Genomic DNA, 26,831 nt, shown 5'->3' on the forward strand with positions numbered 1-26,831 from the left:
CCCCTATCAAAAGAGGACACGCCCCCTACTGCTGACTGGCTTGCTTTCAACAGCTTTTCTCAGAAATTGCTTACTGCACCTTTAAGACGCCATATTGTATTTAACACAGATGAAAATGAGACTGTGAGGGATGGACACCATGGCATGCACTGTATAAAACTCATTGATCACGTCGTTTTCACAACTTTAAAAAAAAATGTATGGAATTTTTGTCTTTTTTTTTTTGGAAAGACGCTTTGTCATCTGAACAATCGGTATGTTCTTAAATAACAGTACAATTAAATCTCTCACAGCCCTGTCAAAAATTCAATATGGTGCCACCCTAAAATCTACAGTATGTGTATACTGCTTACTATGTTTTAGGAATAGCATATAAAATGTACAGATTATGCAACAATAAATGTCTCAATTATAAACAGCAGTATGCTACATAACTGTAACATGATACCATAAAAAATTCAGTTTTGCTGTTTTAATCCAATTAACTCTTGGCAGTTGGGTCAATAATTAGTTAAAAAAAATGATCATAATAAATGGTTGATGTTCCAGTTTATTCATCACATTTGAGCGCATTGAATTGTGGGATACATCACCCGTCATATTAAGCTCTGGTTGTGTAATGCACAATCTAAATTTAATAGGTCATTTGGGTATTTAATGCAATTACAAAATTTGCATATTGTGCAATTAATTCTAAAAGTGCTTATTCAGGAAAACAGCACAGGGAACATAATCAAGAAACATAAATGTGTGTAAAGTGCATCGGTCATCCTGAGATCAAAGTAATGAAGTAAATGAAATGAAGAGCTAAAAAAGGGTTATGCTTAAAAAAAACAAGTTTCATATGTGTATTGTTAGTTAATGTTAGCTAATGCATTAACTAATGTTAACAAGTGAAAATTGCTGTTAAGTGCTGCCAAAAAAATAATACACATTGGGGTCTAATAGTCTGACACCACTAGTTAAACAGCAATGCACCTTCTAAAACTATAGTATAAACTGTAATGACAAATTTTGTAGTCTTACATTTGATTAGTGTCCTAGAAATAGCGCAGAATACTAAATATTTATTTTCCGTTTTAAACTTTATTTTATTTGCAGGATTAAATGGGAAAAAATCCCAGAGTTTTAATGTGGTCTCAAGACTTTTGGACCCCACTGAACATGCATGAAATATAGAAAGACAAACAATGGTATTATAAATACACACAATAACACACACACATCACATATAAATGCTCTGAATTTTGTTAAATGTACCTCTGTCTATTTTAACACGTCCTGAGTGGAAGCAATAAATTGTCTAGAATTTATTTAGCTACAAAAAACTAAACTACTATTTTTATATTAAAACTATATTTTAATTCAAATGTATGTTTTGTCAAAAAACGAATAACTAGAAAAAGTAGGGAAGATCACACACATTAAAGTGCAGATTCAAATGAGGTCAATCATCTGTGTGCGTGCATTGACTATTGCAATCTACTCAAATATCAGCATGTGTTCTTCAGATGCTCATAATCAGCTTATGATTCGAGGTCGTCTTTGCATGTGTCACGTTTGACCTGAGAGGTTGTTGTGATGCAGAGCGCTGAGTCTCCAGACATGACAGCTGTCAATCACAGATATGCTGCAGGTCATGGGGTTTGAGTTCGTCTCGTTCCTGTTCCTGAATCCAGCTCGCTTCTGCAGTTCACACAGACAGATCACAGAAGGACATTTACAGTGCTGGACAGTAACCAAGTAGTTGCATTGCAAAGCAATATCATACTTTATACTTCATTTCATAAGCACATAGCTTGTAGAAATACCCAAGCCGAGACATGATATCGATGTCTGATTCATGAACAAACCGATTCTTTCCAAAGAACTTGCTGAATTGGTTCACAAATAACACCGAATGATTCATTCACGAATCGGACTGATTCGACTGCAGCTGTTCTTGATTCGACAACTCACTGATTCAGTGATCCGGTCAAAACCAACTTGAATGGCGTGAAAAGCAAGTTACTAATGCCAGATTTTAGTATTGATTATTGTAAATAAAAATCATATTTAGGTCACGACTGTCAGTAATTTGTGAACTAACTCTGCTGTAAAACTGTTCAAAAGTTTGAACAAAAAAACAGTAATATCAGGAAATATTATTAAAATTTCAAATAACTGTTTTCTATGTGAATATTTATTAAACTGTAATTTATTTCTGTGATCAAAGCTGAATTTTCAGCATCATTACTCCAGTCTTCAGTGTCACATGATCCTTCAGAAATCATTCTAATATGATGATTTGCTGCTCAGGAAACATTTCTGATTATTATCAATGTTGAAAACAGTTGTGCTGCTTCAGATTTTTATGGAAACTGTGATACATTTTACTGTTCAGGATTCTTTGATGAATAAAAAGTTCAAAAGAACAGAATTTATTTGAAATGAAATCTTTTGTAACTTTATAATTCTCTTTACTGTCACTTTTGATCAATTTAATGCGACCTTGCGGTATAAAAGTATTATTTTTTTTAAAAAAACAAATAAAATCTCACTGACCCCAAACTTTTGAATTGTAGTGTATAATATTTTTTGGTAATAAAAAAAAAAAAAAAAGTTTTCTTATTGCATATACAGTATAAATATGAAAATTAAATGCTCACTAATCTTTCTTATTACTTCTGATAATGACTAGTACTGGCTAGAATAAATAATAAACATGGTTCATCGTTTTTTACTTTTAATACTTAATTACATTAAAAATCAGTTACTTTTGTTCTTTTACTCAAGTAATATTGAAAATTAGTACTTAAAGGATTAGTTCACTTTCAAATGAAAATTAGCCCAAGCTTTACTCACCCTCAAGCCATCCTATGTGTATATGACTTTATTCTTTCTGATGAACACAATCAGAGTTATATAAGTATTTTACTTTATAACTTGTTAAATAAGGATATTTTTCTTACACAAATGCATCATTTCACTTCAGAAGGCCTTTATTAACCCCCAGAGCCGTGTGGAGTATGTTTATGATGGATGGATGCACTTTCTTGAGCTTCATACTTGTTGGTCCAGTTCACTGCCATTATAAAGCTTGGATGCATCAGGATATTTATTAATATATCTCAGATTGTGTTCATCAGAAAGAATAAAGTCATATACACCTAGGATGGCTTGAGGGTGATTAAAGCTTGGGGTAATTTTCATTTGAACATGAACTAATCCTTTAATACTTAAACTGGAGTCATATTTATTAGGGTATCTGTACTTTTACTCAAGTATTTGATTTGTGTACTTCATGCACCACTGGAAATTCAACAGAAAACAGCTTCATTCTGTCAACAGTGTCAGAATTACCTGCTCAGACCGGCACTGTAATAGCCGTTCTCCTCCAGCACTTCCTCCACCATACTCTGAAACAAATAAAACCGACAGCTTATAGAACATGCTGGACATAATGTTAAATTCATTAAATTAATTCAAACTTTTAAACATGGAAATCATATAATTAGGTTTCTATAATGACCATTAAGTGTCAATTTGAACTCATCTCACTACTTTGGTTTGAGTTTAGTTCATTTTTGTCTATTTTGTCTCTCGTCACTGACAATTTATTCATAAATATTCCAGGTATTTTTTTCTTTCTATAATTAAAATGTTTCAAACTAAGCATGTTTTCTTGGGCATATTAATTTAATTGATAATCAGCTTTTTATGTGTCCTCCTCAATATTACGTTCCATCTTGTCTTTTTCATTTCTTTGTCTTTTAAAGTCACCATAAAATCAAAAAATGTTCATTCTTATTTTTAAGGAATATTGCCGTGTTTATCTGTGCACATCTTTTTTTTTTTTTTTTTAATTCATGTGTCTCGTAATCTTTAATCAAAATATCTTCCCCTTCTCTACTCTGATGATGTGTTTACTGGCATGAAGGCGGGGCAACCTGTCACTCACATGATGTCCACCAATAGCAAACCACAACCATCCATTCAATTCCCCACAGACAAAATCAAGCCCCGCCCTACATTTGTTCTTGTTTGCGAAGCCATTTCACTCAGATATACGGCACAATAGGGCAACTTCCATTCATACCGACTTTAACAAAAGCCAGTTCTTTAATGAAATCATCCTCCAGGAAGTGACATCATTTTAGAGGGAAAACAACAGCACAAATGTCAATAACCATAACTAATTGTATCTCAAGGACATTACATCCTGGTAATCAAATTACATAAATCAGTAAAATATTAAAATTATTCATGCATTCATTCATAAAAGCTAACAAGAAATGTTAAAATCCCACCTGTATTTCCTCATAGGTGAGCCCGTCTTGAAGACTGGAGTAACCGGATTCCCCTACAAAATAAATAAGACAAGCTCAGTGGAGTTTGTAATGCTTTAAAATCAAATCAAGGGCAGAATTTGAGTTACACTTCCACGATTTTCGGCAGTGGATGGGTCTGAACTGAGAGACTGAATCATGGACCACCACTCCCGGCTGGCTGATGACATCTCCACCAGCTCCTGACTTCCTTGAAGAACCTGAAAGGTTTGAAATGAAAGGTCTGAAAAGCAGTTCTCAAATCAAAGCACACTGAAATTAATTCATTTTCCATTGAAGTTCACTATACCATCCACAAGAGGGAGCTGTTGCATCTCTCCCCCCATTAAAGTTCCCTACAATTTTATCTCAATGCCTGAAGTTTTATGAGGGATACTTTGGTGTTGTGGTTCTGCACATCTTTTATGCAAAAATCAGCGAAATCATCTGGACTTTATTTCAGTAACTCCACTATTATTGTGCACTTTTGCTTAACAAAATAAACTATAATTTCTGACTGCAACATAAACAAAAAATGAGTGTTTGTAGCATTAAAGAAGATGAAGTACCTTATTGAGCTCCACCTTCAAATTGTACGGATCGCTTCCGTACGTGAACAGCGGCTTCTTAAAGCGCTCGATTGCCCGCTGCTTGAAGCTGTTTTGTGGAGCTGGTGGGAGCTAAAAACAGACAATATGAATAAAAGAGATTGAAACATTCTGGAAAATGCCTGAAAACAGACTCCAGATTACCTGAGTTATGAATATAATCTTATGCAGAAGTTCAAGAAGCCTTTGATTGGGATCATCGATTTGTCGAACTTTCCTCTGAGATAAACAGATTCCTGCTGATGCTGTGAAACAAGAGCAACGCAATTTTGAATCCATGTTATTTCCAGATTTTCTGTGATGTGAGAACACTGTTACTTTTACAGATAATATATAAATCAAAGCAAAATTCATAAAGCATCTCATAATTGTGCACATTATCAGCAAAACTTTTTTTACCTGGTCGTGCTTTTGACTTTTGACAATCTCCACTGCAGAACACACACAGATTTATTTGACAGAGAAATCTTCTGTACAGCGTTATACATGTCTTTGATCAATTTAATACATTCTTCCATCCATCTATCATCCATCCATCATCCATCCATCCATTTATCATCCATCCATCCATCCATCCATCCATTTATCATCCATCCATCAATCCATCCATCCATCATACATCATTCATCCATCACCCATCCCTCCATCCACCAATCCATCTATCCATTCATTCATCTATCCATCCATCCATCCATCATCCATCCATCCATCCATCCATCCATCCATCCACCAATCCATCTATCCATTCATTCATCTATCCATCCATCCATCATCCATCCATCCATCATCCATGCATAATCCGTCCATCATCCATCCATCCATCCATCCATCTATCATCCATCCATCAGTCTATAAAACATTCCATCCATCATCCATTTATCCATCCATCCATCCATCATCCATCCATCCATCCATCTATCATCCATCCATCCATCCACCAATCCATCTATCCATCCATCTATCATTCCATCCATCCATCATCCATCATCCATCCATCCATCTATCATCTATCCATCCATCCATCATCCATCCATCCATCATCCATCATCCATCCATCCATCTATCCATCCATCCATCATCCATCCACCAATCCATCCATTCATTCATCTATCCATCCATCCATCTATCATCCATCCATCCATCCATCATCCATCCACCAATCCATCCATTCATTCATCTATCCATCCATCCATCTATCATCTATCCATCCATCCATCATCCATCCATCCATCATCCATCATCCATCCATCCATCTATCCATCCATCCATCATCCATCCACCAATCCATCCATTCATTCATCTATCCATCCATCCATCTATCATCCATCCATCCATTCATTCATCTATCCATCCATCCATCTATCATTCCATCCATCCATCATCCATCCATCCATCCATCCATCAATCATTACATCCATCCAACCATCCATGCATCCATTTATCATCCATCCATCAATCCATCCATCCATCATACATCATTCATCCATCACCCATCCCTCCATCCACCAATCCATCTATCCATTCATTCATCTATCCATCCATCCATCCATCCATCCATCCATCCATCCATCATCCATCCATCCATCATCCATGCATAATCCATCCATCATCCATCCATCATCCATCCATCTATCATCCATCCATCAGTCTATAAAACATTCCATCCATCATCCATTTATCCATCCATCCATCCATCATCCATCCATCCATCCATCTATCATCCATCCATCCATCCACCAATCCATCTATCCATCCATCTATCATTCCATCCATCCATCATCCATCATCCATCCATCCATCTATCATCCATCCATCCATCCATCATCCATCCACCAATCCATCCATTCATTCATCTATCCATCCATCCATCTATCATCCATCCATCCATCCATCATCCATCCACCAATCCATCCATTCATTCATCTATCCATCCATCCATCTATCATTCCATCCATCCATCATCCATCCATCCATCCATCCATCAATCATTACATCCATCCATCCATCCATGCATCCATTTATCATCCATCCATCAATCCATCCATCCATCCTTTTATCATCCATCCATCAATCCATCCATCCATCATCCATCCATTTATCATCCATCCATCCATCCATTTATCATCCATGCATCATCCATCCATCATCCATCCATCCATCCATCATCCATCCATTTATCATCCATCCATCCATCCATCATCCATCCATCCTTTTATCATCCATCCATCAATCCATCCATCCATCATCCATCCATTTATCATCCATCCATCCATCTATCATCCATGCATCATCCATCCATCCATCCATCCATCATCCATCCATTTATCATCCATCCATCCATCCATCCATCCATGCATCATCCATCCATCATCCATCCATACATCCATTTATCATCCATCCATCCATCCATTTATCATCCATGCATTATCCATCCATCATCCATCCATCCATCCATCCATTTATCATCCATGCATCATCCATCCATCATCCATCCATCCATTTATCATCCATCCATCCATCCATTTATCATCCATGCATTATCCATCCATCATCCATCCATCCATCCATCCATTTATCATCCATGCATCATCCATCCATCATCCATCCATTTTGTCATCCATGCATCATCCATCCATCATCCATCCATCCATCCATCCATCCTCCATCCATCCATCCATCCATCCATCCATCCATCCATCCATCATCCATGCATCATCCATCCATCTATCATCCATCCATCCATCCATCTATCATCCATCCATCAGTCTATAAAACATTCCATCCATCTATCATCCATCCATCCATCCACCACTCCATCTATCCATTCATTCATCTATCCATCCATCATTCCATCCATCCATCATACATCATTCATCCATCATCCATCCATCCATCCATCTATCATCCATCCATCATCCATCCATCTATCATCCATCCATCCATCATCCATGCATAATCCATCCATCATCCATCCATCTATCATCCATCCAGCCATCCATCCATCCATCCATCTATCATCCATCCATCCATCCACCAATCCATCTATCCATCCATCTATCATTCCATCCATCCATCTATCATTCCATCCATCCATCCATCATACATCATTCATCCATCATCCATCCATCCATCTATCATCCATCCATCCATCCATCATCCATCCACCAATCCATCCATTCATTCATCTATCCATCCATCCATCTATCATTCCATCCATCCATCCATCATCCATCCACCAATCCATCCATTCATTCATCTATCCATCCATCCATCTATCATTCCATCCATCCATCATCCATCCATCCATCAATCGATACATCCATCCATCCATCCAGATACATAGATGGATAGACAGATAAAACAATAAAAAGGATGATGGACAGACAGACAGACAGACAGACAGATAGATAGATAGATAGATAGATAGATAGATAGATAGATAGATAGATAGAAAATAAACACTCCTCTAAGCAACTGTATAAAAACAAAAATGAGAAACTCACCTGAGCAGTTCATCAGAACCCTTCACAACGCACTGCGACACGTCTACACAGTTTAAATAAAGAAAAAGCACCTTATTTCTAAACTGATCAAATGAAGTATTTCTCTCTTACAATAGATTTATACTGATGAGGCTTTTCAAGAGATCAGGCTAACATACTGTTTGACATACACATGCAATGCTGTTTTAGTCATAAAATCGGTCAGAAACATACTTCATGCAAGCGTGCAAATGCAGACACTCGACAGAACACGCTTTCAAACCCATTGGACATGCTTACGGTCAAGTTAAATGTATTTGTCTAGCGCTTTTCACAATACACAGCTTTACAGAAAATCATGATGTTAATGCAGCTTGTCACCTTGACTTTGCTTTTGTTCTGCTCCACTTGCTAAAACAGATGTAGAAGTTTCAAAACTCTGAGTCTGTGATCGATCTTGACCATCTTGTTCTTTGAGGCCAGCGCTCTGAATCAAAAACAAAATACACAGAAAATACAGCTGGAGTCATTTTCAAAAGAGAAAAAAAACTGAGACATTTATTATCCGATAAACAGATTATAATGCTAAAGAAATATCCAGTAGTTCAAACCTGATGCAGTGGGATGCACATCCTGGTCCTGTTGCTCTCCAGGAAATACTTCTGCGCTCTCTTCCTGTCTCTCTCTGCCCTTCTCTCGAGTGAATTATGGGATGTGCAGAGACTGTCCACAAACTTCATCATTATATCAGAAATTCTGGAACTGACCTCGATGATGTCAGGACGCTCGTCTGCGTTTGGAGTCAAACACCTGATCGAAACCCAGCAAAAATGAGTCCTACTGTACATCTACTGAAAACTAAAATCTGTAAACTAAACTGAAAACTAAACTAAAAATGAACAAATGTGAATGAAGAATAGTTATAATACTTTCAGGAAATATGACTTATTTATGAGGAAGACCACATTTCCCATAATTCTCTGTGAAAAACAGTTAATGCATCAATTACAGATCTAATGTACAATGTTTGCTTTTCATTTATTTTATTGTTTTTACAGAGAAATAAATATGAAATTGTCCAACAACTTTATGTTATTCTTTAATTAAGATTTTTTTAAATAAAAAAATACAGTAAAAAATAATTTTGTAAAATATTATTACAACTTAAAATAATTGTTTTCTATTTTAATATATTAATATTAATATATTTATTTAAATAATATCATATATTTTTTTAAATATATGACAAAAGATTTATATTTCAAATAAATGATGTTCTTTTGAACTTTCTATTCATCAAAGAATCTTGAAAAAATAATGTATCACAGTTTACACAAAAATATGAAGCAGCAAAAACTGTTTTCAACATTAATAATATTAAGATCCATTATTAATAATTGAGTACCAATAATAATTAATCACAAAATCATCATATCAGAATGATTTCTAAAGGATCATGTGACACTGGAGACTGGAGTAATGATGCTGAAAATTCAGCTTTTCATTTTTACAATTTTACTAATTTTAGTGTATTTTTAATCAAATAAATGCAGCCTTGGTGAGCAGAAGAGACTTCTTAATTATGTTCAAGTCAAATATATATATATATATATATATATATATATATATAAAAATAAATAAATATATATATATATATATATATATATATATATATATATATATATATATATATATATAAAAATAAATAAATATATATATATATATATATATATAACTTGAACATGTCATAATTAAGGTTTCTCCAGAGAAAAAGGATCTGAAAGCAGCAGGATTCATACCATTTAATCATGTCAGTCACTCTCTCAGAGACGGTTTTGTCTTCCACTGGATCATAGACCGCTTCCACAATCTAAACACATGAAGAAGAAGGAGGAATATCAGTTCAAAACAACTTGACAAATAATAAGAATGGGAAAAAAAGGATCACAGAGCACACAAAATCATCTGAAAGTTCATTTAAAATGTCTGAACAATTCTTTTACAAAGCATTTTCGGATGTATTTCTTTCACTATATGGCAAAACTGACACCTTGGTAGCGAGGGAGAGCATGTTTGCGCTGTAGAACGGAGGCGTGAGGGTGACCGTCTGATAGAGGATGCAGCCCGCGGCCCAAACATCTGCTTTCTCACCATATGGCTCGTTTTTCACGATCTCTGGACTAACACACAAAAAACAGAAAATATGTTGTTCACCTCAAACTTCACCTGGTCACAGGAGGTATTTGAGAACTGTAAATAAAAGATTTCAGTCGAGTACCAGCAGTACAGTATTGTCCCGACCACTGACGTCAGCTTACTGTTCTCCTGTTTCTGTTTAGCAAGACCAAAGTCAGCTGGAAAAAACATTAGATTGGTTATTATGTGTACAAATGTGAAGCGGCGTACCTAAAACATACACACACACACACACATATATACAGTACAGACCAAAAGTTTGGAACCACTAAGATTTTTAATGTCTTTAAAAGAAGTTTCATCTGCTCACCAAGGCTACATTTATTTAATTAAAAATACAGTAAAAAACAGTAATATTGTGAAATATTATTACAATTTAAAATAACTGTGTACTATTTAAATATATTTCACAAAGTAATTTATTCCTGTGATCAAAGCTGAATTTTCAGCATCATTACTCCAGTCTTCAGTGTCACATGATCCTTCAGAAATCATTCTAATATGCTGATCTGCTGCTCAAGAAACATTTAATGTGTACAATTGTACAAAATATTTGTGTACAATATTTTTTTTCAGGATTATTTGATGAATAGAATGTTCAAAAGAACAGTGTTTATCTGAAATCTAATCTTTTGTAACATTATAAATGTCTTTACTGCCACTTTTGATTGATTTAATGCATCCTTGCTGAATAAAAGTATTCATTTCTTTAATTTCTTTTCAAAAAAATAAAAATAAAAATTCTTACTGACCCCAAACTTTTGAACGGTAGTGTATAATGCTACAGAAGCTTTGTATTTCAGATAAATGCTGTTCTTTTGAACTTTCTATCCATCAAGGAATCCTGAAAAAAAAAGTACACAACTGTTTTCAACATTGAAAATAAACATAAATGTTTATTGAGCAGCAAATCAGCATATTAGAATGATTTCTGAAGGATCATGTGACACTGAAGACTGGAGTAATGATGCTGAAAATTCAGCTTTGCATCACAGGAATAAATTACTTTGTCAAATATATTTAAATAGTACACAGTTATTTTAAATTGTAATAATATTTCACAATATTACTGTTTTTTACTGTATTTTTAATTAAATAAATGTAGCCTTGGTGAGCAGATGAAACTTCTTTTAAAAACATTAAAAATCTTAGTGGTTCCAAACTTTTGGACTGTACTGTATATCAACTCACTAATAGTGACTTTATCTCTCTCTCCGAGCATGATGTTATTTGGCGTGAGATCTCGGTGGATGATCCGTTTCTCCTTGTGTAAGTATCTCAAAGCCAGACAGATCTGTGGAAGTTTCAGTATAAACTTAATTGATCATTTTTATTTCATATTTTGCTTGTTCTGTGTAAGTGTTGAGTTCCTCACCTGTATGAAAATGTTCCAGACTCTCTCCTCGGTGAACGTCTGCCCTTTCTCTTTGAGAGAGCTGAAATGTTCAGCTAGCGGAGCTCCTTCTATGAGCTCCATCACGATGTAGAGTTTGTCAGCTGAGACCAGGACAAAAATGGACAGTTATATATATATATATAAAATATGCATGCTTTGGGAGCCCAAAAGCCACAATGAAAAACTGAAGCAGTTTCATGCACTTTTGGACCCCACTGTACAGCTTAAATTCATTATATGCATATCATAAATATAATACAATTTATATATAAATGTCACGGAAGAGTACGTACCTTCTAAAAATGTTTTGAAGTATTTTACAATGTTTGGATGACACATCTGAAAGAAATTAAATGACAAATGATAGCTTTCAGCTTTGTGTGAGAATATCAGGGTCATATTTCACTCTAATATCAAAAGATAAAAAAGCTATATTATGCCTATTAAATTTGTTTTAATTGTGTCATTATTTACATGACAATATCAAATCATCCTTTAAACACACTATATTTTTTTTAATAAAATCTGTGGAAATTATATATAACTACTATTTGTATATAAATACATTGTAGTTAAAATAATTTGCGACAGTAATGAGAATTGAGGGGAGGTTAAGACATGCTATTCTTCTAGGAATGAACACGTCACAATATACCTAATTTAAATAATTAATATGCAGAATGAAGGGGCGGGGCCTGGTTGAGTTAGTTAGTAGTGTGTTGAAACTGGCGGTTATGGTAAGGGGCAGGACATTTCCCAAACACCAATCAAAACACACTGCTCCAGCCGACCAAACAGAGCACATTGTGCTTTCAGAAGGAGGGGCTTAATAGAGACAGGAACTAAACAGAGCGTTACTGACAGACTGGAAAGAGAGGAGCTGCAACAATGGAGAATATGCAAAAACAAAAAGAGCATAATATGGCCTCTTTAAATGCATGATCTGTGACTTTCATCACCATGAGCACTAGGGGGACATCTCAGCAGCTTCTCAATAAAAATGCATTATTCACCTGTTCTTTAATGATGGTCAGCTCAGACACAATCTTCTCAACGCTGCTGTCTCTAGACCGCTTGTCCTTGCCAAAGGCCGGATTGTGAAAGTTGACCTCCTTCAGTGCCAGAACATTCTGTCCGCTCTGCTTACGGACCTTTGAGAGGGAGGAAAAACAACTGTGAATGGCTCAATTTAACTATTAACTAACAAAGTAAACACATAAACAGCACAGATCACATTCACCTTAAAGACGCTGCCAAAGGCACCGCTGCCCAGATGGTCCAAAACAGCATAACCATTGATCACTCTCAAAGGAGGTCGGTTCTGGTTCACCGTCTCTATGCTTTCCCTGAGAACATCTAACTCCTCCTCCTACACATAAACACAGTCATAATGTAAACATGCCAGAGAGAAAATATTAGAGAGAGTATTTTAGCAAAAAGATCTTCAGTATCTTACCGTTAAGAGTGCGATTTTTTCCTGCAGTGGTTCATACGCAGTAATGTCTCTTACATAGTGCCCGACATCGATAAACATCTCGAACAACTCCGGAGAAAACAGTCTGGAACAAACAAACAGCATTACATTTAGAATATGGAAAAATATGAATCTTAAAAGGAATTAATTATTAAAAAATACCTTTTACCTTTTAAAGTGATGTCTATTGCGTTCCATACTAAAAAGGAATCGTAGGGCCCTAAAAGCATAACACTTCAGAAAATAAGGAGCAACATTAATATCTGCATTTCAGGCATACATATGGGGAATAAAGAGAACATTTTAAGTTGCAAGTGTAACGCTGCAATTAAAAGATGCTTATTAGTTCCTCACAGAACCATAATCCATCTTTGCATACTGTATTGCACATTCAGTAGAGTTTATTCACAAAATGGACATACCTGTAGAGATTTAGCTTGAGGTTCTTTAAAGCTTTGTGGCAAAATCAATTTGCCAATTATGTATACACCATTCTCCTAAAACAGAATCAATGCATGTAGAGTATATACATATGAGATGAATGCAAACTGATGTCTTTGATTCATGAGAGAAGCATCTGACAGAGCAAGAGAAGTGGACTACCTGCACCACATTAAGTGCTGTCGTATCATCCAAAACAAGCTCGGTGATCGCTGCACAGCATGCTGGGAACAGGGACAGGAGTTAGTGCATTCATTAACTGTGGACTAATCCAGGAGTGCAAGACAATGCCGAATGCAACACTTTACATTAAGGTCTCATTAGTTGACATTACAGAAAAATATTGATTTTTCGATACGTATCGATACTGAAACTGTTCCAATACTAATTTTCCGCAGTACTGATACACTGATACCATCGATACACTCTCTCTTCTGTCAGACAGCGAGTTGGTTGTTATTAAAATAGAGTATTTTGGTGCCAAATAGTGGGTATTACGCATTATTTTACTCATTCCCGCAGATTTCACGCTCACATCCAAAGTGCGCACTCATAAAGCCGCTTCTCAAACAGCTTGTGAGTACCAAATTGAGTTCTTTTTCATGGCTTATTGCGCTTATACGGTCAAATACACACAAAATTCAGTCAAAATGCCCATCTTGGCCAGTTATTACATAAACGCAGTCTGTTAGGTCTAAAGTGAATGTAAACAGTTGGGAAAGTGTGTAACAGTATATTGGATCCGTGCATCAGGTCTTAAAGTGACAGTAGCCTAATAAACCTGCTACTGTTTGTGTAATTAATGTTAATAAAAAAACAAAAGAAAAAGAGAAATCACTCACTGCTCTTGACTGAATAACACAACACTAGTTAATGTTAACTAATAGTGAGCAATTAATTTCATTTTGTTTGTTACAGTATTTATTTAAGTCACTATGAAATCAAAACTGACAATTCTTAATTTTTATGAAATATTGCAACATTTATTATAAATGATTTATCCGTGCACATCATTATTTATTTTAATTAATGTGCCCTCAAAATCTTTGATCAAAATAACTTCCATTTCATGCCGACTTCAGCGTTAGTTAAACGGGTTCTTAATTATGATTTCACTTTTTAACTTTAGTTAGTGTGTAATGTTGCTGTTTGAACATAAACAACATCTGCAAAGTTACGACACTCAAAGTTCAATGCAAAGAGAGATATTTTCTTTTACAGAAATCACTTTTTAAGGACTACAACAGATGGCTGGTAGGGACTACAACGAGCTTCTTCCTGGGTTAGTGACATCATAAACCCCAAAATTTGCATAAACCCCACCCCCGAGAACACACAACAAAGGAGGCGAGGCCATGTTGGGCTGCTTTAGAGAAGAGGAAGAGTTGTTGTAGTAGAGTGTTGTTGACATGCCGTCATTTTACGCCGGACTGCTTCACAAACGAGGGTCAATTCAACGTAACTTCTTCCTGAGTCTCTCCATCAGTGTCGACTCCGGTTTGAACAATGTAAGGCTGAACACCGTTACTGACAATCCTCATTTTATCTGCGTGAGATTCTCCAGCTTGGTTGTTGTTAAAGCTCCGCCCTCTTCTGGAAAGGGGGCCGGGAGCAACAGCTCATTTGCATTTAAAGGGACACACACAAAAACTTTGTGTGTTTTTGCTCACACCCAAATTTGATAAGCTTTAATAAATGATCTGTGGGGTATTTTGAGCTGAAACTTCACAGACACATTCTGGGGACACCAGAGACTTATATTACATCTTGTGAAAGGGGGCATAGTAGGTCCCCTTTAAGGTCTATAGTTGCCCATCTCCTTGATTGCACTTGTCATTTGCACTTGTTTCCATTACAGAGGCATCATAGTTAATGCAAACTGTGCATTTCAATACACTCGACATGATGTCTACATGATGCTTAATCATTTGCTGTATGTTAAACTCCATATTTTAGGATGTCATAAAGGATAGCATATATTTTATACCTTTTTATATAGTCTAAGATCTACGGAAGATTGTTTCCGCCACAGAATAAAAAGATAAAAAAGGCAATTGTGACTTTTGATCTCACAATTATGTCTTTTTTACCTCACAATTCCAATTTTACATCTCGAATTCTGGCATTTTTTCTTAAAATTATGACATTTAAACTCGCAATTTCGCAGCAGCGTTGTGAGCTGACTTTTCTCTCACAATTCTGCCTTTATAACTTGCAATTGCGAGAAGGTCAGAATTGTGAAATAAAGTCGCAATTACCTTTTTTATTTTTTTATTCTGTGATGCAAACAAGCTTCCACAAAGATCTATTAAGGCATCAATATTATTTTATCACAAGACCAATAGTAAGCACTACTAAATAAACAATTCACTTCTGTTTTCCTGTGCATCCTCACCTGCCTGCAGATTGATGGTGTTCTCCGCTGTCTCTTGAGGGCTCACCTCCACTGACACATGCTGTCTGTGTATCCTGCCTGCTGCATTGGCGCTGGACAGCGTGTCTATGGTGGAGCGATCAGACACGTACACTCGTTCTCTGGAACAAAAAGTTTTGCATGATTTAAAGTGCATTTAAAACACAACCAAACATGACCCGACTGCATTGAGACCCACCCGTGCAAGATGCGTAGCAGTTGTTGCACGCCGCCCCACGCCCGGATCTCAGCGCTGGTGTCCGGATCCTGACACAGTTGCACGAGCACCCAGACTGCGCTCCACAGCAGCTTCACGTGCTCCGAGTGCAGGAGACTGAGCAGCACCGGCACCCCGTCACACTGACGCACCTGCTCCCTGATGCACTGTACGGAGCACAGCAACCTCAGCAGCTCCGCGCTCAACCTGATCACACAAATAATATCGAAATGAGTGTGTGATTTCTTTGCTACTACAGGCACCAGTGCACCACACTGAATTGTGATGTTTTTTGAACCAGTGTTGTTTTAGTCGGGCTGCCCAAGCAATTGCCTTGACAATACATATTATATAATATGGTGTGCAATTATCAGGTGTGCAATTATTTTCAGGGAAACGCATGGCTAAAGTAGTTCCAGTCAGGTTTTGACTGCATTACAGTTTCATATCACTTTGCCAAACGATTTCAGTTATTTCAAAAGGTCCTTACAGCCTATAACAACAAAAGAAACAAAACCCACAACAACACTGACCCAAGCAAATAAATATAGTACACAATAGGATAAAATCGGCAAATTATTTACATGTTTTTTGCCACAAAATTACATTTTATAATGTACAGAAAGCACATACTCTCTTTCTCTCACTCTCCTGCTCAGAAGTACAGACACACACTCGTGCAGAAATGTGTTATCAGCGCTGCTCTGACGATTTTATCAGTAAAATAGTTGAGCAACTTAAAAGCTGCATGACATTTCTCACTAGAGAGATAATAATGGCGCTGTTCTTGAAGCAGATAAACTTACAGTTTCGGTATTAGTAGAGATGCTGCTGCCTAACGTTGAGAGATGCACAGACTCAGGTAATTCACACACACTTAATCTCTCTCTCTCTAATAATTGCATTAAAAACTGCATTAGTCTGCATATCAATGGCTTTAAAATGACGTTTTGGAATTAGCAACGGAGGCGTGGGATGAGATGCATAAAAAAATTAGCCCTACACACAGCGTTTTAAGGACAAAAACCTGACAAATGCCTTGAAATATAACATCTGAACAATGATTTGAGGTGTGGGAACCATAGTATAAGTGGGATAATTGACTCCAGTCCATTGAATTAGTAGAAAATAATGCACACCTGAGGTGGTAATGCACCCACTTGTCAATTTCTCCTTACATAATATTTTATTATTATCAAATATTTTTTGTGGAAACAGTGATACTTTTTTTTTTTTCAGAATTCTTTGAGCATTTATTTGAAATATGATTTTTTCTTTTTAATTCTAAATGTCTTTAGTCACTTTTGATCAGTTTAATGCACCCTTGATGAATAAAGTATTAATTTCTTTAAAAAAAAAAAAAGATTCTACAAGGAACTAATAAGATTTTATGGCATCTTGTAAATGCAACTTCTGAATTTTATCAGAATTTTCATTTCTCATAAAAGTTACAGCTTGTAACTTTGCAAATGCAATGTATCTGGAGGCTAATAAATTTTTTTTATCTTACAGCAGTATATTAATTGCAAGAAGTAATGTGCAAATAACAACAATTACATAAAGGTAAATAAAAGTATCATCAGTCACAAATTCAATGCAGGAATGCTCATGCAATTAAAAAAACATTCATCAGCACACAGAAAACTGCAAACAAATAGATATTGAAAAACACCAGAAGTTGTCAAACTTACCTTTTCGATAACATGTCATATTCTTGTAACACAACTAGAATATGCTCCACAACAGACAGCTCTCCGATCTTCTCTTTGCATTCTCGACTAAATGAGAAGTTGGATTATTGATTAAACTCATTGTGCTAAAGTAATTAGTAAAAACTCTTGATATACAAGTACCTTTCAGCGAGTGAGGTGAGAGCCAGGAGAGCTCCTAATACTACACTACTGTCCCGCGTAGAGAGCAGCTTCACGAGGGTCTGTGCAAAAGAAAAAAAGGATGGTGGCCCAAATACAATAACCTCAGTTTTATCATTATTACATTTCAGAAAGTTATGTAACCAGATTTTGATGTCAATACAAGCATTTAATGAGTCAAGAGGAAGAGCAGATGTGAAGGAAACAGATCATCAGCATAACAATGTAGCTGAGACTATGACAACAGATAATATGGCAATAATATGGAAAAGAAGAGGTCCAAGGACAGAGCCTTGAGGGACGCCATGAGATAGAGAACAAGTGGAAGATTTGATGAATTGTCTATCAGTGAGATAGGATGTAAAGCTGAGGCCTATAGCTGAGAGACACATACCTTATGTGCACCACAATGAATAATCCACTGTCTTTGTTCCTCAACAGAAGACAACTTCTGAAACATATCTGCAGGGCAAATGATAGGGAAAACAAGCTTAGCAAACACATTATTCTTCTTGCGGCTCGTTTCCAAGCTGTACATACTGTATAACATACTGCAGCATGTCTGTCTCACATGTCATTGCAACCAGCTGCTCAATTTCCAACGTCTGTTCTCTGCATTCTAGATACACAGTGGCAACCGACTCCATGTGCTGAAAAACATCCAACGAGACACAATGAATTTCCACATGCTGCTCTGCATTTCCAGCATATGAACTTTGTGAAATTCTTTACCTTAGCGAGCTGCCCAGCACCTTGCAGTTCAAAGAAGACTTTCTATAAGAGGAAACAGAAATATTATATATATATATATATATATATATATACACACACTCACACAGGAAATGAAAGAGCAGAATGTTTTTATTTTGGAATTACTATTTGCACCCAGGTGTATTATATAATATAATATGTATATAATATGTATAATATAATATAATATAATATAATGTAGGGTCATTCCGTGTCAAATCATCCAAATTTCAGAAACTTTCCCGACTCAAAATATTAAATGTCATGGATGAATATTTACTGAGTAATCCACTATTTTCTAGAGGGGGGTCAAAATGACAACGATTTTATTTCTACGCAGAGATTGGTAGGTCTATTAGTAAAATCTATTGTCTTTAGCTATTTTTGTTACATTATATGCCAATAGTCACAGTTCAAAAATGAGAAAAAGCACTTCTTCCTGAAGTTTGCATGCCTGTAACTCAAGTAGTATTAAAGATCTCTTAATATCCTTTTATATTTTGGGTTTTAATAAACTTTTTTTTTGCCATACATATTTTTAAAGCTTCAATTCCAGAGATATTGGGACCTCAATATGGCTATAAGAGTAAATTATTAAATTGTAGACAATTTCAGTGGTCAAAAATCAAATGTGGGTCACTTTTCATACCGCTGATACTTTTTTTCTTTTAAAGAGGAACAGCTGAAGAACAAATAATGTTGAAACTAGAAATGTATCTCGCTTTTTTCTATCAAAACAATTGCATAGAACATACTGGTCCTAGTGCCATAAATATCGTTTTTCCAAAGTTTGCATGCCAATAACTCAAAAAGTTTTTAAGATATCTCAATATGATTTTAGATTCTGGTTATTAACAAACTTTTATTTTGAAATCTTCATTTTCAAGGCCCTATAGGGTTCAGTCCCATAGATATGTGGTTCTCAATGTGGGTCCATTTTGAATTTACAGCTGATACTTACTGCATTTAAAGGGGAATTTTGAAACTATAAATGTATTATGTTTCACTCTTTCAAAACAATTGCATTGAGAAAAAAAATCAAAATTTTTGTCCAGGGATCTCACCTGGTGAAGAGGATCCCTGATCAACAATCTCAAGCAGTTCAGAACTCTTAAAACGTTGTCTGAGGAGGACTTTTCCAGCCAGTTACTAAAAAAACAAACAAGACTAGTCTACAGTGATCTATAAAAACACACTAGCTGGTATACATCAGCAGCATCATACACACTATACAGCATCATACTCATGAATACAGACCTACAACCGAGTCTGTTATTGATCAAGGCAGTGAAGATGTCCAGGAACAGTGTGTGATGTGGCTGGTCACTAAAACATCTCTGGTTTCTGTAAGTCACACTGTTAACGACATGAAAATTGATTACAAAATGCAACCGAATAAGAGCAAAATTACCAGATAACATGGGAAACTGTGCACCTAAAGTTATCCAGCTCAGATGCTTCATTGTTTGTGCCGTTTTTCTGGTGGTCGGGAACGTTTGAAGAGTTCTGAGACTTCCGTCCCTTGGATTGACTCAAAGACGAAACCTGAGATGGAGAGCAGAGATGATACTGTGAAACTGAACTCACATCAATTCAGAGAAAAAAAAAGAGTGGACATTTTGTGGTTCTGTATGCAAAAATTAAAATGTTACCTGTTTGGATACTTGAGCTGTGATCAGTGATAAAAGTCTCTTGAGATCAAGAAGCTCCCTAAAAATGAGACATTTATAAATATCAGCAGAAAAACTAAATTTTCATCAGTAAAATTTACGGTGATGGCTTACTTGTCTTTAGGTTTTGGATGTGATCTGTTTGGTCCTCTAGACTTTCTGTCTTGGAGAGGCATGCTGGCACAATCTTGATTACTCTCATGTCTGCAGCTCGGTCAGATGAGAAAATTATGAGAAATACTGCATGAGAAATATTGCACGATGGGCAACATGCATTTAAACTGGGTAAATATAAAAAGCCCTAAGTCATTTGAATATGCCACATTAACTGCAGCAGCTGGTGCCACTATGAACACGAACCACAATAGCCACATCCATGAGATTATTTAAATAACTCATGTCATATTGACTCTGTTTTGTGGCAATCTCATGAATTCCCAAGGAGGAGTATTAAAAAAGCACATTCGCTTTTCACAAACCCCTGAATAGCTGACTTCCTGTTGGGCGGAGCATATGACTTGCAGTTCGAAAGTTGTTTGACTCAACAAGATCTATATGAGTACCGAGTTTTGTACATATACACGCAAGTGTGTATAATATATATGGACCAAGACGTTAAACTGCATTCAAGGGGGCGCTGTAGAGCTCCCTGGCACGCCTGGTTAGCAGTGTTGCCAAGTCCACGGTTTTCCCGCGGAATTGGGCTACTTTTACACTGTTGCCGCTGTTGGTTTTTCATGTCCGCGGGTTGAATCAACCCAAAATAATGTGATATTTAGTCCCTGGAATGTGAATTTTACCAGGTTAGCCCCTCCAAAAACATGAATTTTACCCTCCGGAATGTGATTTTTACCGTGGGACCCCCCTGAAATGCGATTGGGCTAGTTTTGGGCTAGTTTTGAGGAGAAATTGGGAGGGTTTTGTTGTGAAAACCTGGCAACCTGGGCCCTAATGGCACACGAATATGATGTGTGTGCAAAATTTTAAGAGATTTTAAAGGAACACACCACTTTTTTGAAAATTCCCTAGAGTTAAACAGTTGAGTTTTACCGTTTTCGAATCCATTCAGCTGATCTCCCGGTCTGGCGGTACCACTTTTAGCATAGCTTAGCATAGTTCATTGAATCTGATTAGACCGTTAGCATCTCGCTCAAAAATGACCAAAGAGTTTCAATATTTTTCCTATTTAAAACTTGACTCTTCTGTAGTTACATCGTGTGCTAAGACCGACGGAAAATGAAAAGTTGCGATTTTCTAGGCCGATATGGCTAGTAACTATACTCTCATTCCGGCGTAATAATCAAGGAACTTAGTTGCTGTACCATGGGTGCAGCAGGCGCAATGATATTGGCACATCATTTACGAATCATTTGTTTCGAATCAGTGGTTCGGAGCACCAAAATGACATGATTTCAGTAAACGAGGGTTCATTACGTCTTAAGTGTTTTGAAACTTCAATAGTTCATGTGACTTTGGCAGTTTGATTCACACTCCAAACCACTGATTCAATACAAATGATTCGCAAAGCTTCATGAAGCAGTGTTTTGAAATCGCCCATTACTGGATATTGTGGAATAAAGTCACTATTTTGTTATTTTTGGCGCACAAAAAGTATTCTCGTCGCTTCATAACATTAAGGTTGAACCACTGTAGTCACATGAACTGTTTTAAATATGTTTTTGTCACGAGGTGACAGAAATTCCAACTGTCAAGGCGGAACTAATGTCCGCCGCGATTGCCTCCAATAACAACGGAACACCGGGCTAGTTCCGATTTAGCGAAAAATCCCCGCGAATGGGGTGATTAGTGAAGATTGCCGGCAGCGGTGCACATTGGGACACGTTGCCCTTAGGGTAGGATAAAAGGAGAGAGGATGCACTAAAAGGGGCGGTTTTGTTTCTTTTGTGTGGGGACTGTGAATCTCGGAGGAAGAGTGAGCGGTGGTAGCCTGGTAATACCAGACTCTGCTACTTCACTTTGCTTCGTAGACAGAGTCTGGAATGGCATAATAGAGAAGTGTTTTCTCTCTCGCTAGGGGGCGCTTGTCTGAAGTTTAAAATCATTGGTTACCCGTAAGCCAATCAGATACGTTTAGTTATGACGTATGTTATGTGCCTGTACAGCCGCATCGAAGCACAGACATCATGCATCGAACTCAAATCTATGATTGAACTTCCACTGTAAACCTGTTGTAAACACATGATGATGCGAGCGAAATACCGGAGTGAACATGGCTGTAAACGACTTTTGCAGATTATGCGAAGTTAATCCACGCATACACGGTAACAATTGATAAATTAAACCAGGGCTCTCAAGTGTCACGCATTGAGCGTGACAGTCACTCATTTCGGTCTTTTGTCACGCACTCCCGCCACACATTGTATTTCTCACGCAGAAAAACTATTTATCATATATTTAATATGCCGCAGCGCCCAAAATGTATCTGGCCGCGCCGCTCTCTCTATGGAACCGGGCAGGAATCAAGCGCGTCTCGAACCTGCCACTTATCAGCCAATCAAAAAAAAAAGAAAGAGGCTACACAATAGCCAATCAGAAAATAGCACTATTGTATCTGGGTAAGATTTAACGCAACAACCAATGAAAAAAAAAAGCATGTCCTGGAATTGTTCACCATCATCCTCGTTCACCCACAGAGGAAACCACTGGAGCTCTGAGCATCACTTTGAGCACAGAATAAGTCATGATCTCCTGTTTTAATGTTACAACAAATTCACAACTTGTTTGACACAAACAATGACAACTTGTCACTCTTGCCTGTCTTCAAAACTTGAGAGCCCTGTTAAACTTTTCCCAAAACCAGTCGGGAGTAGGGCCACAACATCACCTCCATTTAAAATGTTTATCAAACACTCTTCTTGTTCTGGCTTCAGTTTGAAAAAGAGTTGAATGTTCTCCATAACAGAGCGAATTGCATCCCGTGTCTCGTTTCCCATTTCCGCGGTCGTTTCGGTTTTCGATTTCTCTAACCTACAATGTAAAACTCGGCGCTTAGCATCTACGTCACGGCTCTCAGCCCGCCCTCTGTTCGTTGATTGGCCCGGCTGTTTCCAGACCGGTGGAAAACAGAAAGCTCTGACGCTGTATCAGACTGAGTACAGAAGCGAAATGAAATTGAGCGGAAGTAGGAAGTCTGACGTAGTCAGGCTAGAGCGGTGGAGAAGAGGAAGTGGGACTGGCAATCAGGCATGGCATTGTGAGTTTGGGAGAAAGAGCACGTTGACTCAATCGGAAGGAGGAAATCGCTGGACAGTAAGATTGGTTGGGAGAGACTGTGAGTAGTTCAATCGATCTCTATACTCTTCCTTGTTTATGGGACTTCCTGACGTGAATGCCAGGTCAGAAATGGGCGACGGCCATCTATATATGTATTTCCCACTGAGTGTTGAATTGCAGTGATGAAGTGATGTGATGCACTGTTTTGATGTGTGAAGTGTGAACTTAAACCCGCCGGGTGTCCCCTGCTTACCTGAGCTTTCTGTCACGTTCTAAGACGTAAGAAGAGGATAACACTGTTGTAAGTTCTCTGTCTGTCATTGTTGAAGAAGAGGATTACGTATCTGTGTATTTACCTGCCTGCTTGCAGTGAACTTCTCCCATTGTAAGCTCTGTGTCTGCCAGTTCTTCAAGAGGAAGTCATACCTGAATACTCGCCTAACTACTTTGCAGTGAAGCTCCTCCAGCTGTAAGTTCTCTGTCTGTTATTGTTGAAGAGGATTATGTGTCTGTGTTTACCTGCCTGCTTTGCAGTGAACTTCTCCCATTGTAAGCTCTGTGTCTGCCAATCCTTCAAGAGGAAGTTATACTTGAATACTCACCTGATTGCTCTGCAGTGAAGCTCCTCCAGCTGTAAGTTCTCTGACTGTCATTGCTGAATGAAGAGGATTACGTATCTGTGTATTTACCTGCCTGCTTTGCAGTGAACTCCTCCCATTGTAAGCTCTGTGTCTGCCAATCCTTCAAGAGGAAGTTATACTTGAATACTCACCTGATTGCTCTGCAGTGAAGCTCCTCCAGCTGTAAGTTCTCTGTCTGTCATTGTTGAAGAAGAGGATTACGTATCTGTGTATTTACCTGCCTGCTTTGCAGTGAACTCCTCCCATTGTAAGCTCTGTGTCTGCCAATCCTTCAAGAGGAAGTTATACTTGAATACTCACCTGATTGCTCTGCAGTGAAGCTCCTCCAGCTGTAAGTTCTCTGACTGTCATTGCTGAATGAAGAGGATTACGTATCTGTGTATTCACCTGTCTGCTTCGCAGTGAACCTCTCCTATGGTAAGCTCTGTGTCTGCCGGTCCTTCAAGAGGATTTTATATTGGAATACTTCCTGGACTGCTTGGTAGTGGAGCTTCTCAGCCATCAGTTTTCTATCTGTCATCTGTAGAAGAGGAGTACGTATTCAAACCACGTACCTTAACTGTTCCATCATAAACCCTCTGGTCGTAAATCCCGATCCGTCCTCCCTCAGGGAAGAAGGGAGTACGTCACCCGAAATGCGTACCTGAACGGTCCTACAGTAGGCTCCTCCCAGTGTGAGCCTCAACCTATCTCTCCTATTGAAAGGCAGCGAAGCCACTTCCCAGAGCACCCCCCTATATCGTACTCTGTGGGTCTCTGGCGGGTCCACAGGACAGACGACCCTGCCCAGAAGACTCACCATTTTTTTTAAATTCCCTTTTTATACTCGATAAAATACAGTATTACTTGAAGCCTTGTCTGTCGTCCTTGTCTGGCCTTTGTCCGACTCCCCAAGGGTGGTACGGGTTCTAGGGGTGGGTGTAGCCTGAAAGGCCTGCCCCGTGACATTTTTAGTAGCTTTCTGGGCATTGAAAAAGGGAGTGTTATTGCTGTCAATGGAGGCCTTACTGAGCCATCGGATCTTAATTTGTGAAGATGAACGAAGGTCTAACGGGTTTTAAACGGCATGAGGGTGAGTAATTAATGACAGAAATTACATTTTTGGGTGAACTAACCCTTTAATAAAGACCAGATAACTGAACTTTGAACGTTACGGTAAGGCGTTTGTTCGTAACTTTGAGAGAACGTTCCCTGGTGCATTCAAGTCCTACTGGAAAGTTCATATTTACGACTAGGGAAGTAAATTAATTAAATTGATTAATTAAATTGATTGATTTATGAATCCGCTGTAAACATTTTATAATGTTAAATTACAATGTTTTCATATTATCTAGCTTATTTTGTTGTAAATAAAAAAAAAAAAGCCTGACAATGGCACAACTAAATACTATTGTTGTCATGTTTCTCATTGACACGTGACACGTCCCCAACTCGTAAACTCGGGACTTAAAGAAAATCCGAGCCTCCTAGTCGTATTTTCGACTTTCATGTGCTTTCAACTCGTAATTTTTCCGACATGACTCACCATTTGAAGTCATCAGTTCTCAAGTTCACACAGGTGTCCTTACAGACGTTTAAACATTTCAGTCACTTTTATAATTTCAAAGACATACAACTTTTAAACTAAACATTTTTTTTTAAATATTCTAACGTTACTTGAAAAGTGTCTGTATCTTTATTTAAAATAAAACGCAATATCAAACGTATCCAAATACTTTTTGTGGCTGTATACGAAATTTAACGGCTTAAATCATGTATTTGGGTGTATTTTCTCACCTGTGTGGTTCAGGAATATTGAGGATAGTTTAATCGCATGGCTGAAGGTCGTCATATATTTCTCTGTATTTTGAGAAGACAACACAGAAAAGCTCGAATCAGGAATGTGAAGAGACACACGGCAACCAATGAGACGACGCGATGTTGAGGCGTCTGCGGTTACCAAGATACTCAAAAGTAAACACACGCGCCAGGATTATGAGCTCGAGTTTCGCTTTTTCCACTCATCTTGGGACATTATCACAAATTAAAGTCACAACAAGCGTTGCGATAAAATGGCATTATTGTTTACATAAATAATAATTTTAAAAGTGTAAGAAAAACGAGAATAAAATGTAAAAATTCATTGAAAAAC

At 37.3% G+C, this 26,831-nt stretch overlaps 1 protein-coding gene across 2 annotated transcripts; it reads right to left on the reverse strand.

Moving 5' to 3' along the window:
- Window positions 1-1,404: 1,404 nt before the first annotated feature.
- nek10 (NIMA-related kinase 10) lies at window positions 1,405-26,634 on the reverse strand. 2 transcript variants are annotated; one of them, XM_048153704.1, is made up of 35 exons: window positions 26,477-26,634; window positions 20,940-21,029; window positions 20,808-20,865; window positions 20,591-20,700; window positions 20,413-20,511; window positions 20,220-20,304; window positions 19,138-19,179; window positions 18,977-19,055; window positions 18,800-18,867; window positions 18,388-18,467; window positions 18,226-18,312; window positions 16,517-16,741; window positions 16,300-16,439; window positions 14,067-14,128; window positions 13,886-13,960; window positions 13,633-13,697; window positions 13,446-13,548; window positions 13,230-13,358; window positions 13,003-13,140; window positions 12,283-12,328; window positions 11,969-12,090; window positions 11,785-11,887; window positions 10,676-10,751; window positions 10,448-10,577; window positions 10,197-10,267; window positions 9,009-9,207; window positions 8,779-8,884; window positions 8,419-8,461; window positions 5,315-5,346; window positions 5,060-5,160; window positions 4,877-4,987; window positions 4,426-4,528; window positions 4,290-4,342; window positions 3,343-3,398; window positions 1,405-1,686 (listed from the first exon to the last, which is right to left on the reverse strand). In XM_048153704.1, exons 2-35 carry the CDS (start codon window positions 20,999-21,001, stop codon window positions 1,638-1,640), a joined length of 3,108 nt encoding a protein of 1,035 aa, XP_048009661.1. In that variant the 5' UTR covers window positions 21,002-21,029; window positions 26,477-26,634; the 3' UTR covers window positions 1,405-1,637. The 2 variants fall into 2 exon arrangements, with proteins under 2 accessions (XP_048009661.1, XP_048009662.1); XM_048153705.1 differs by lacking the exon at window positions 26,477-26,634 and adding an exon at window positions 25,088-25,240.
- Between the last annotated feature and the right edge of the window lie 197 nt (window positions 26,635-26,831).

The sequence above is a fragment of the Megalobrama amblycephala genome, linkage group LG13, assembly GCF_018812025.1.
Source record: "Megalobrama amblycephala isolate DHTTF-2021 linkage group LG13, ASM1881202v1, whole genome shotgun sequence".
NCBI classification, from domain to species: Eukaryota; Metazoa; Chordata; class Actinopteri; order Cypriniformes; family Xenocyprididae; genus Megalobrama; species Megalobrama amblycephala.

Bases quoted from the DNA above. Each gene is read 5' to 3' on its own strand.
- nek10 (XM_048153704.1), bottom strand. From the start codon at position 21,001: ATGCCTCTCCAAGACAGAAAGTCTAGAGGACCAAACAGATCACATCCA. The intron at 20,866-20,939 runs GTAAGCCATCAC...TCTCATTTTTAG, and splicing joins CATCCAAAACCTAAAGACAA to GGAGCTTCTTGATCTCAAGA. The intron at 5,161-5,314 runs GTAAAAAAAGTT...CTTGTTTCACAG, and splicing joins AAAGTCAAAAGCACGACCAG to CATCAGCAGGAATCTGTTTA.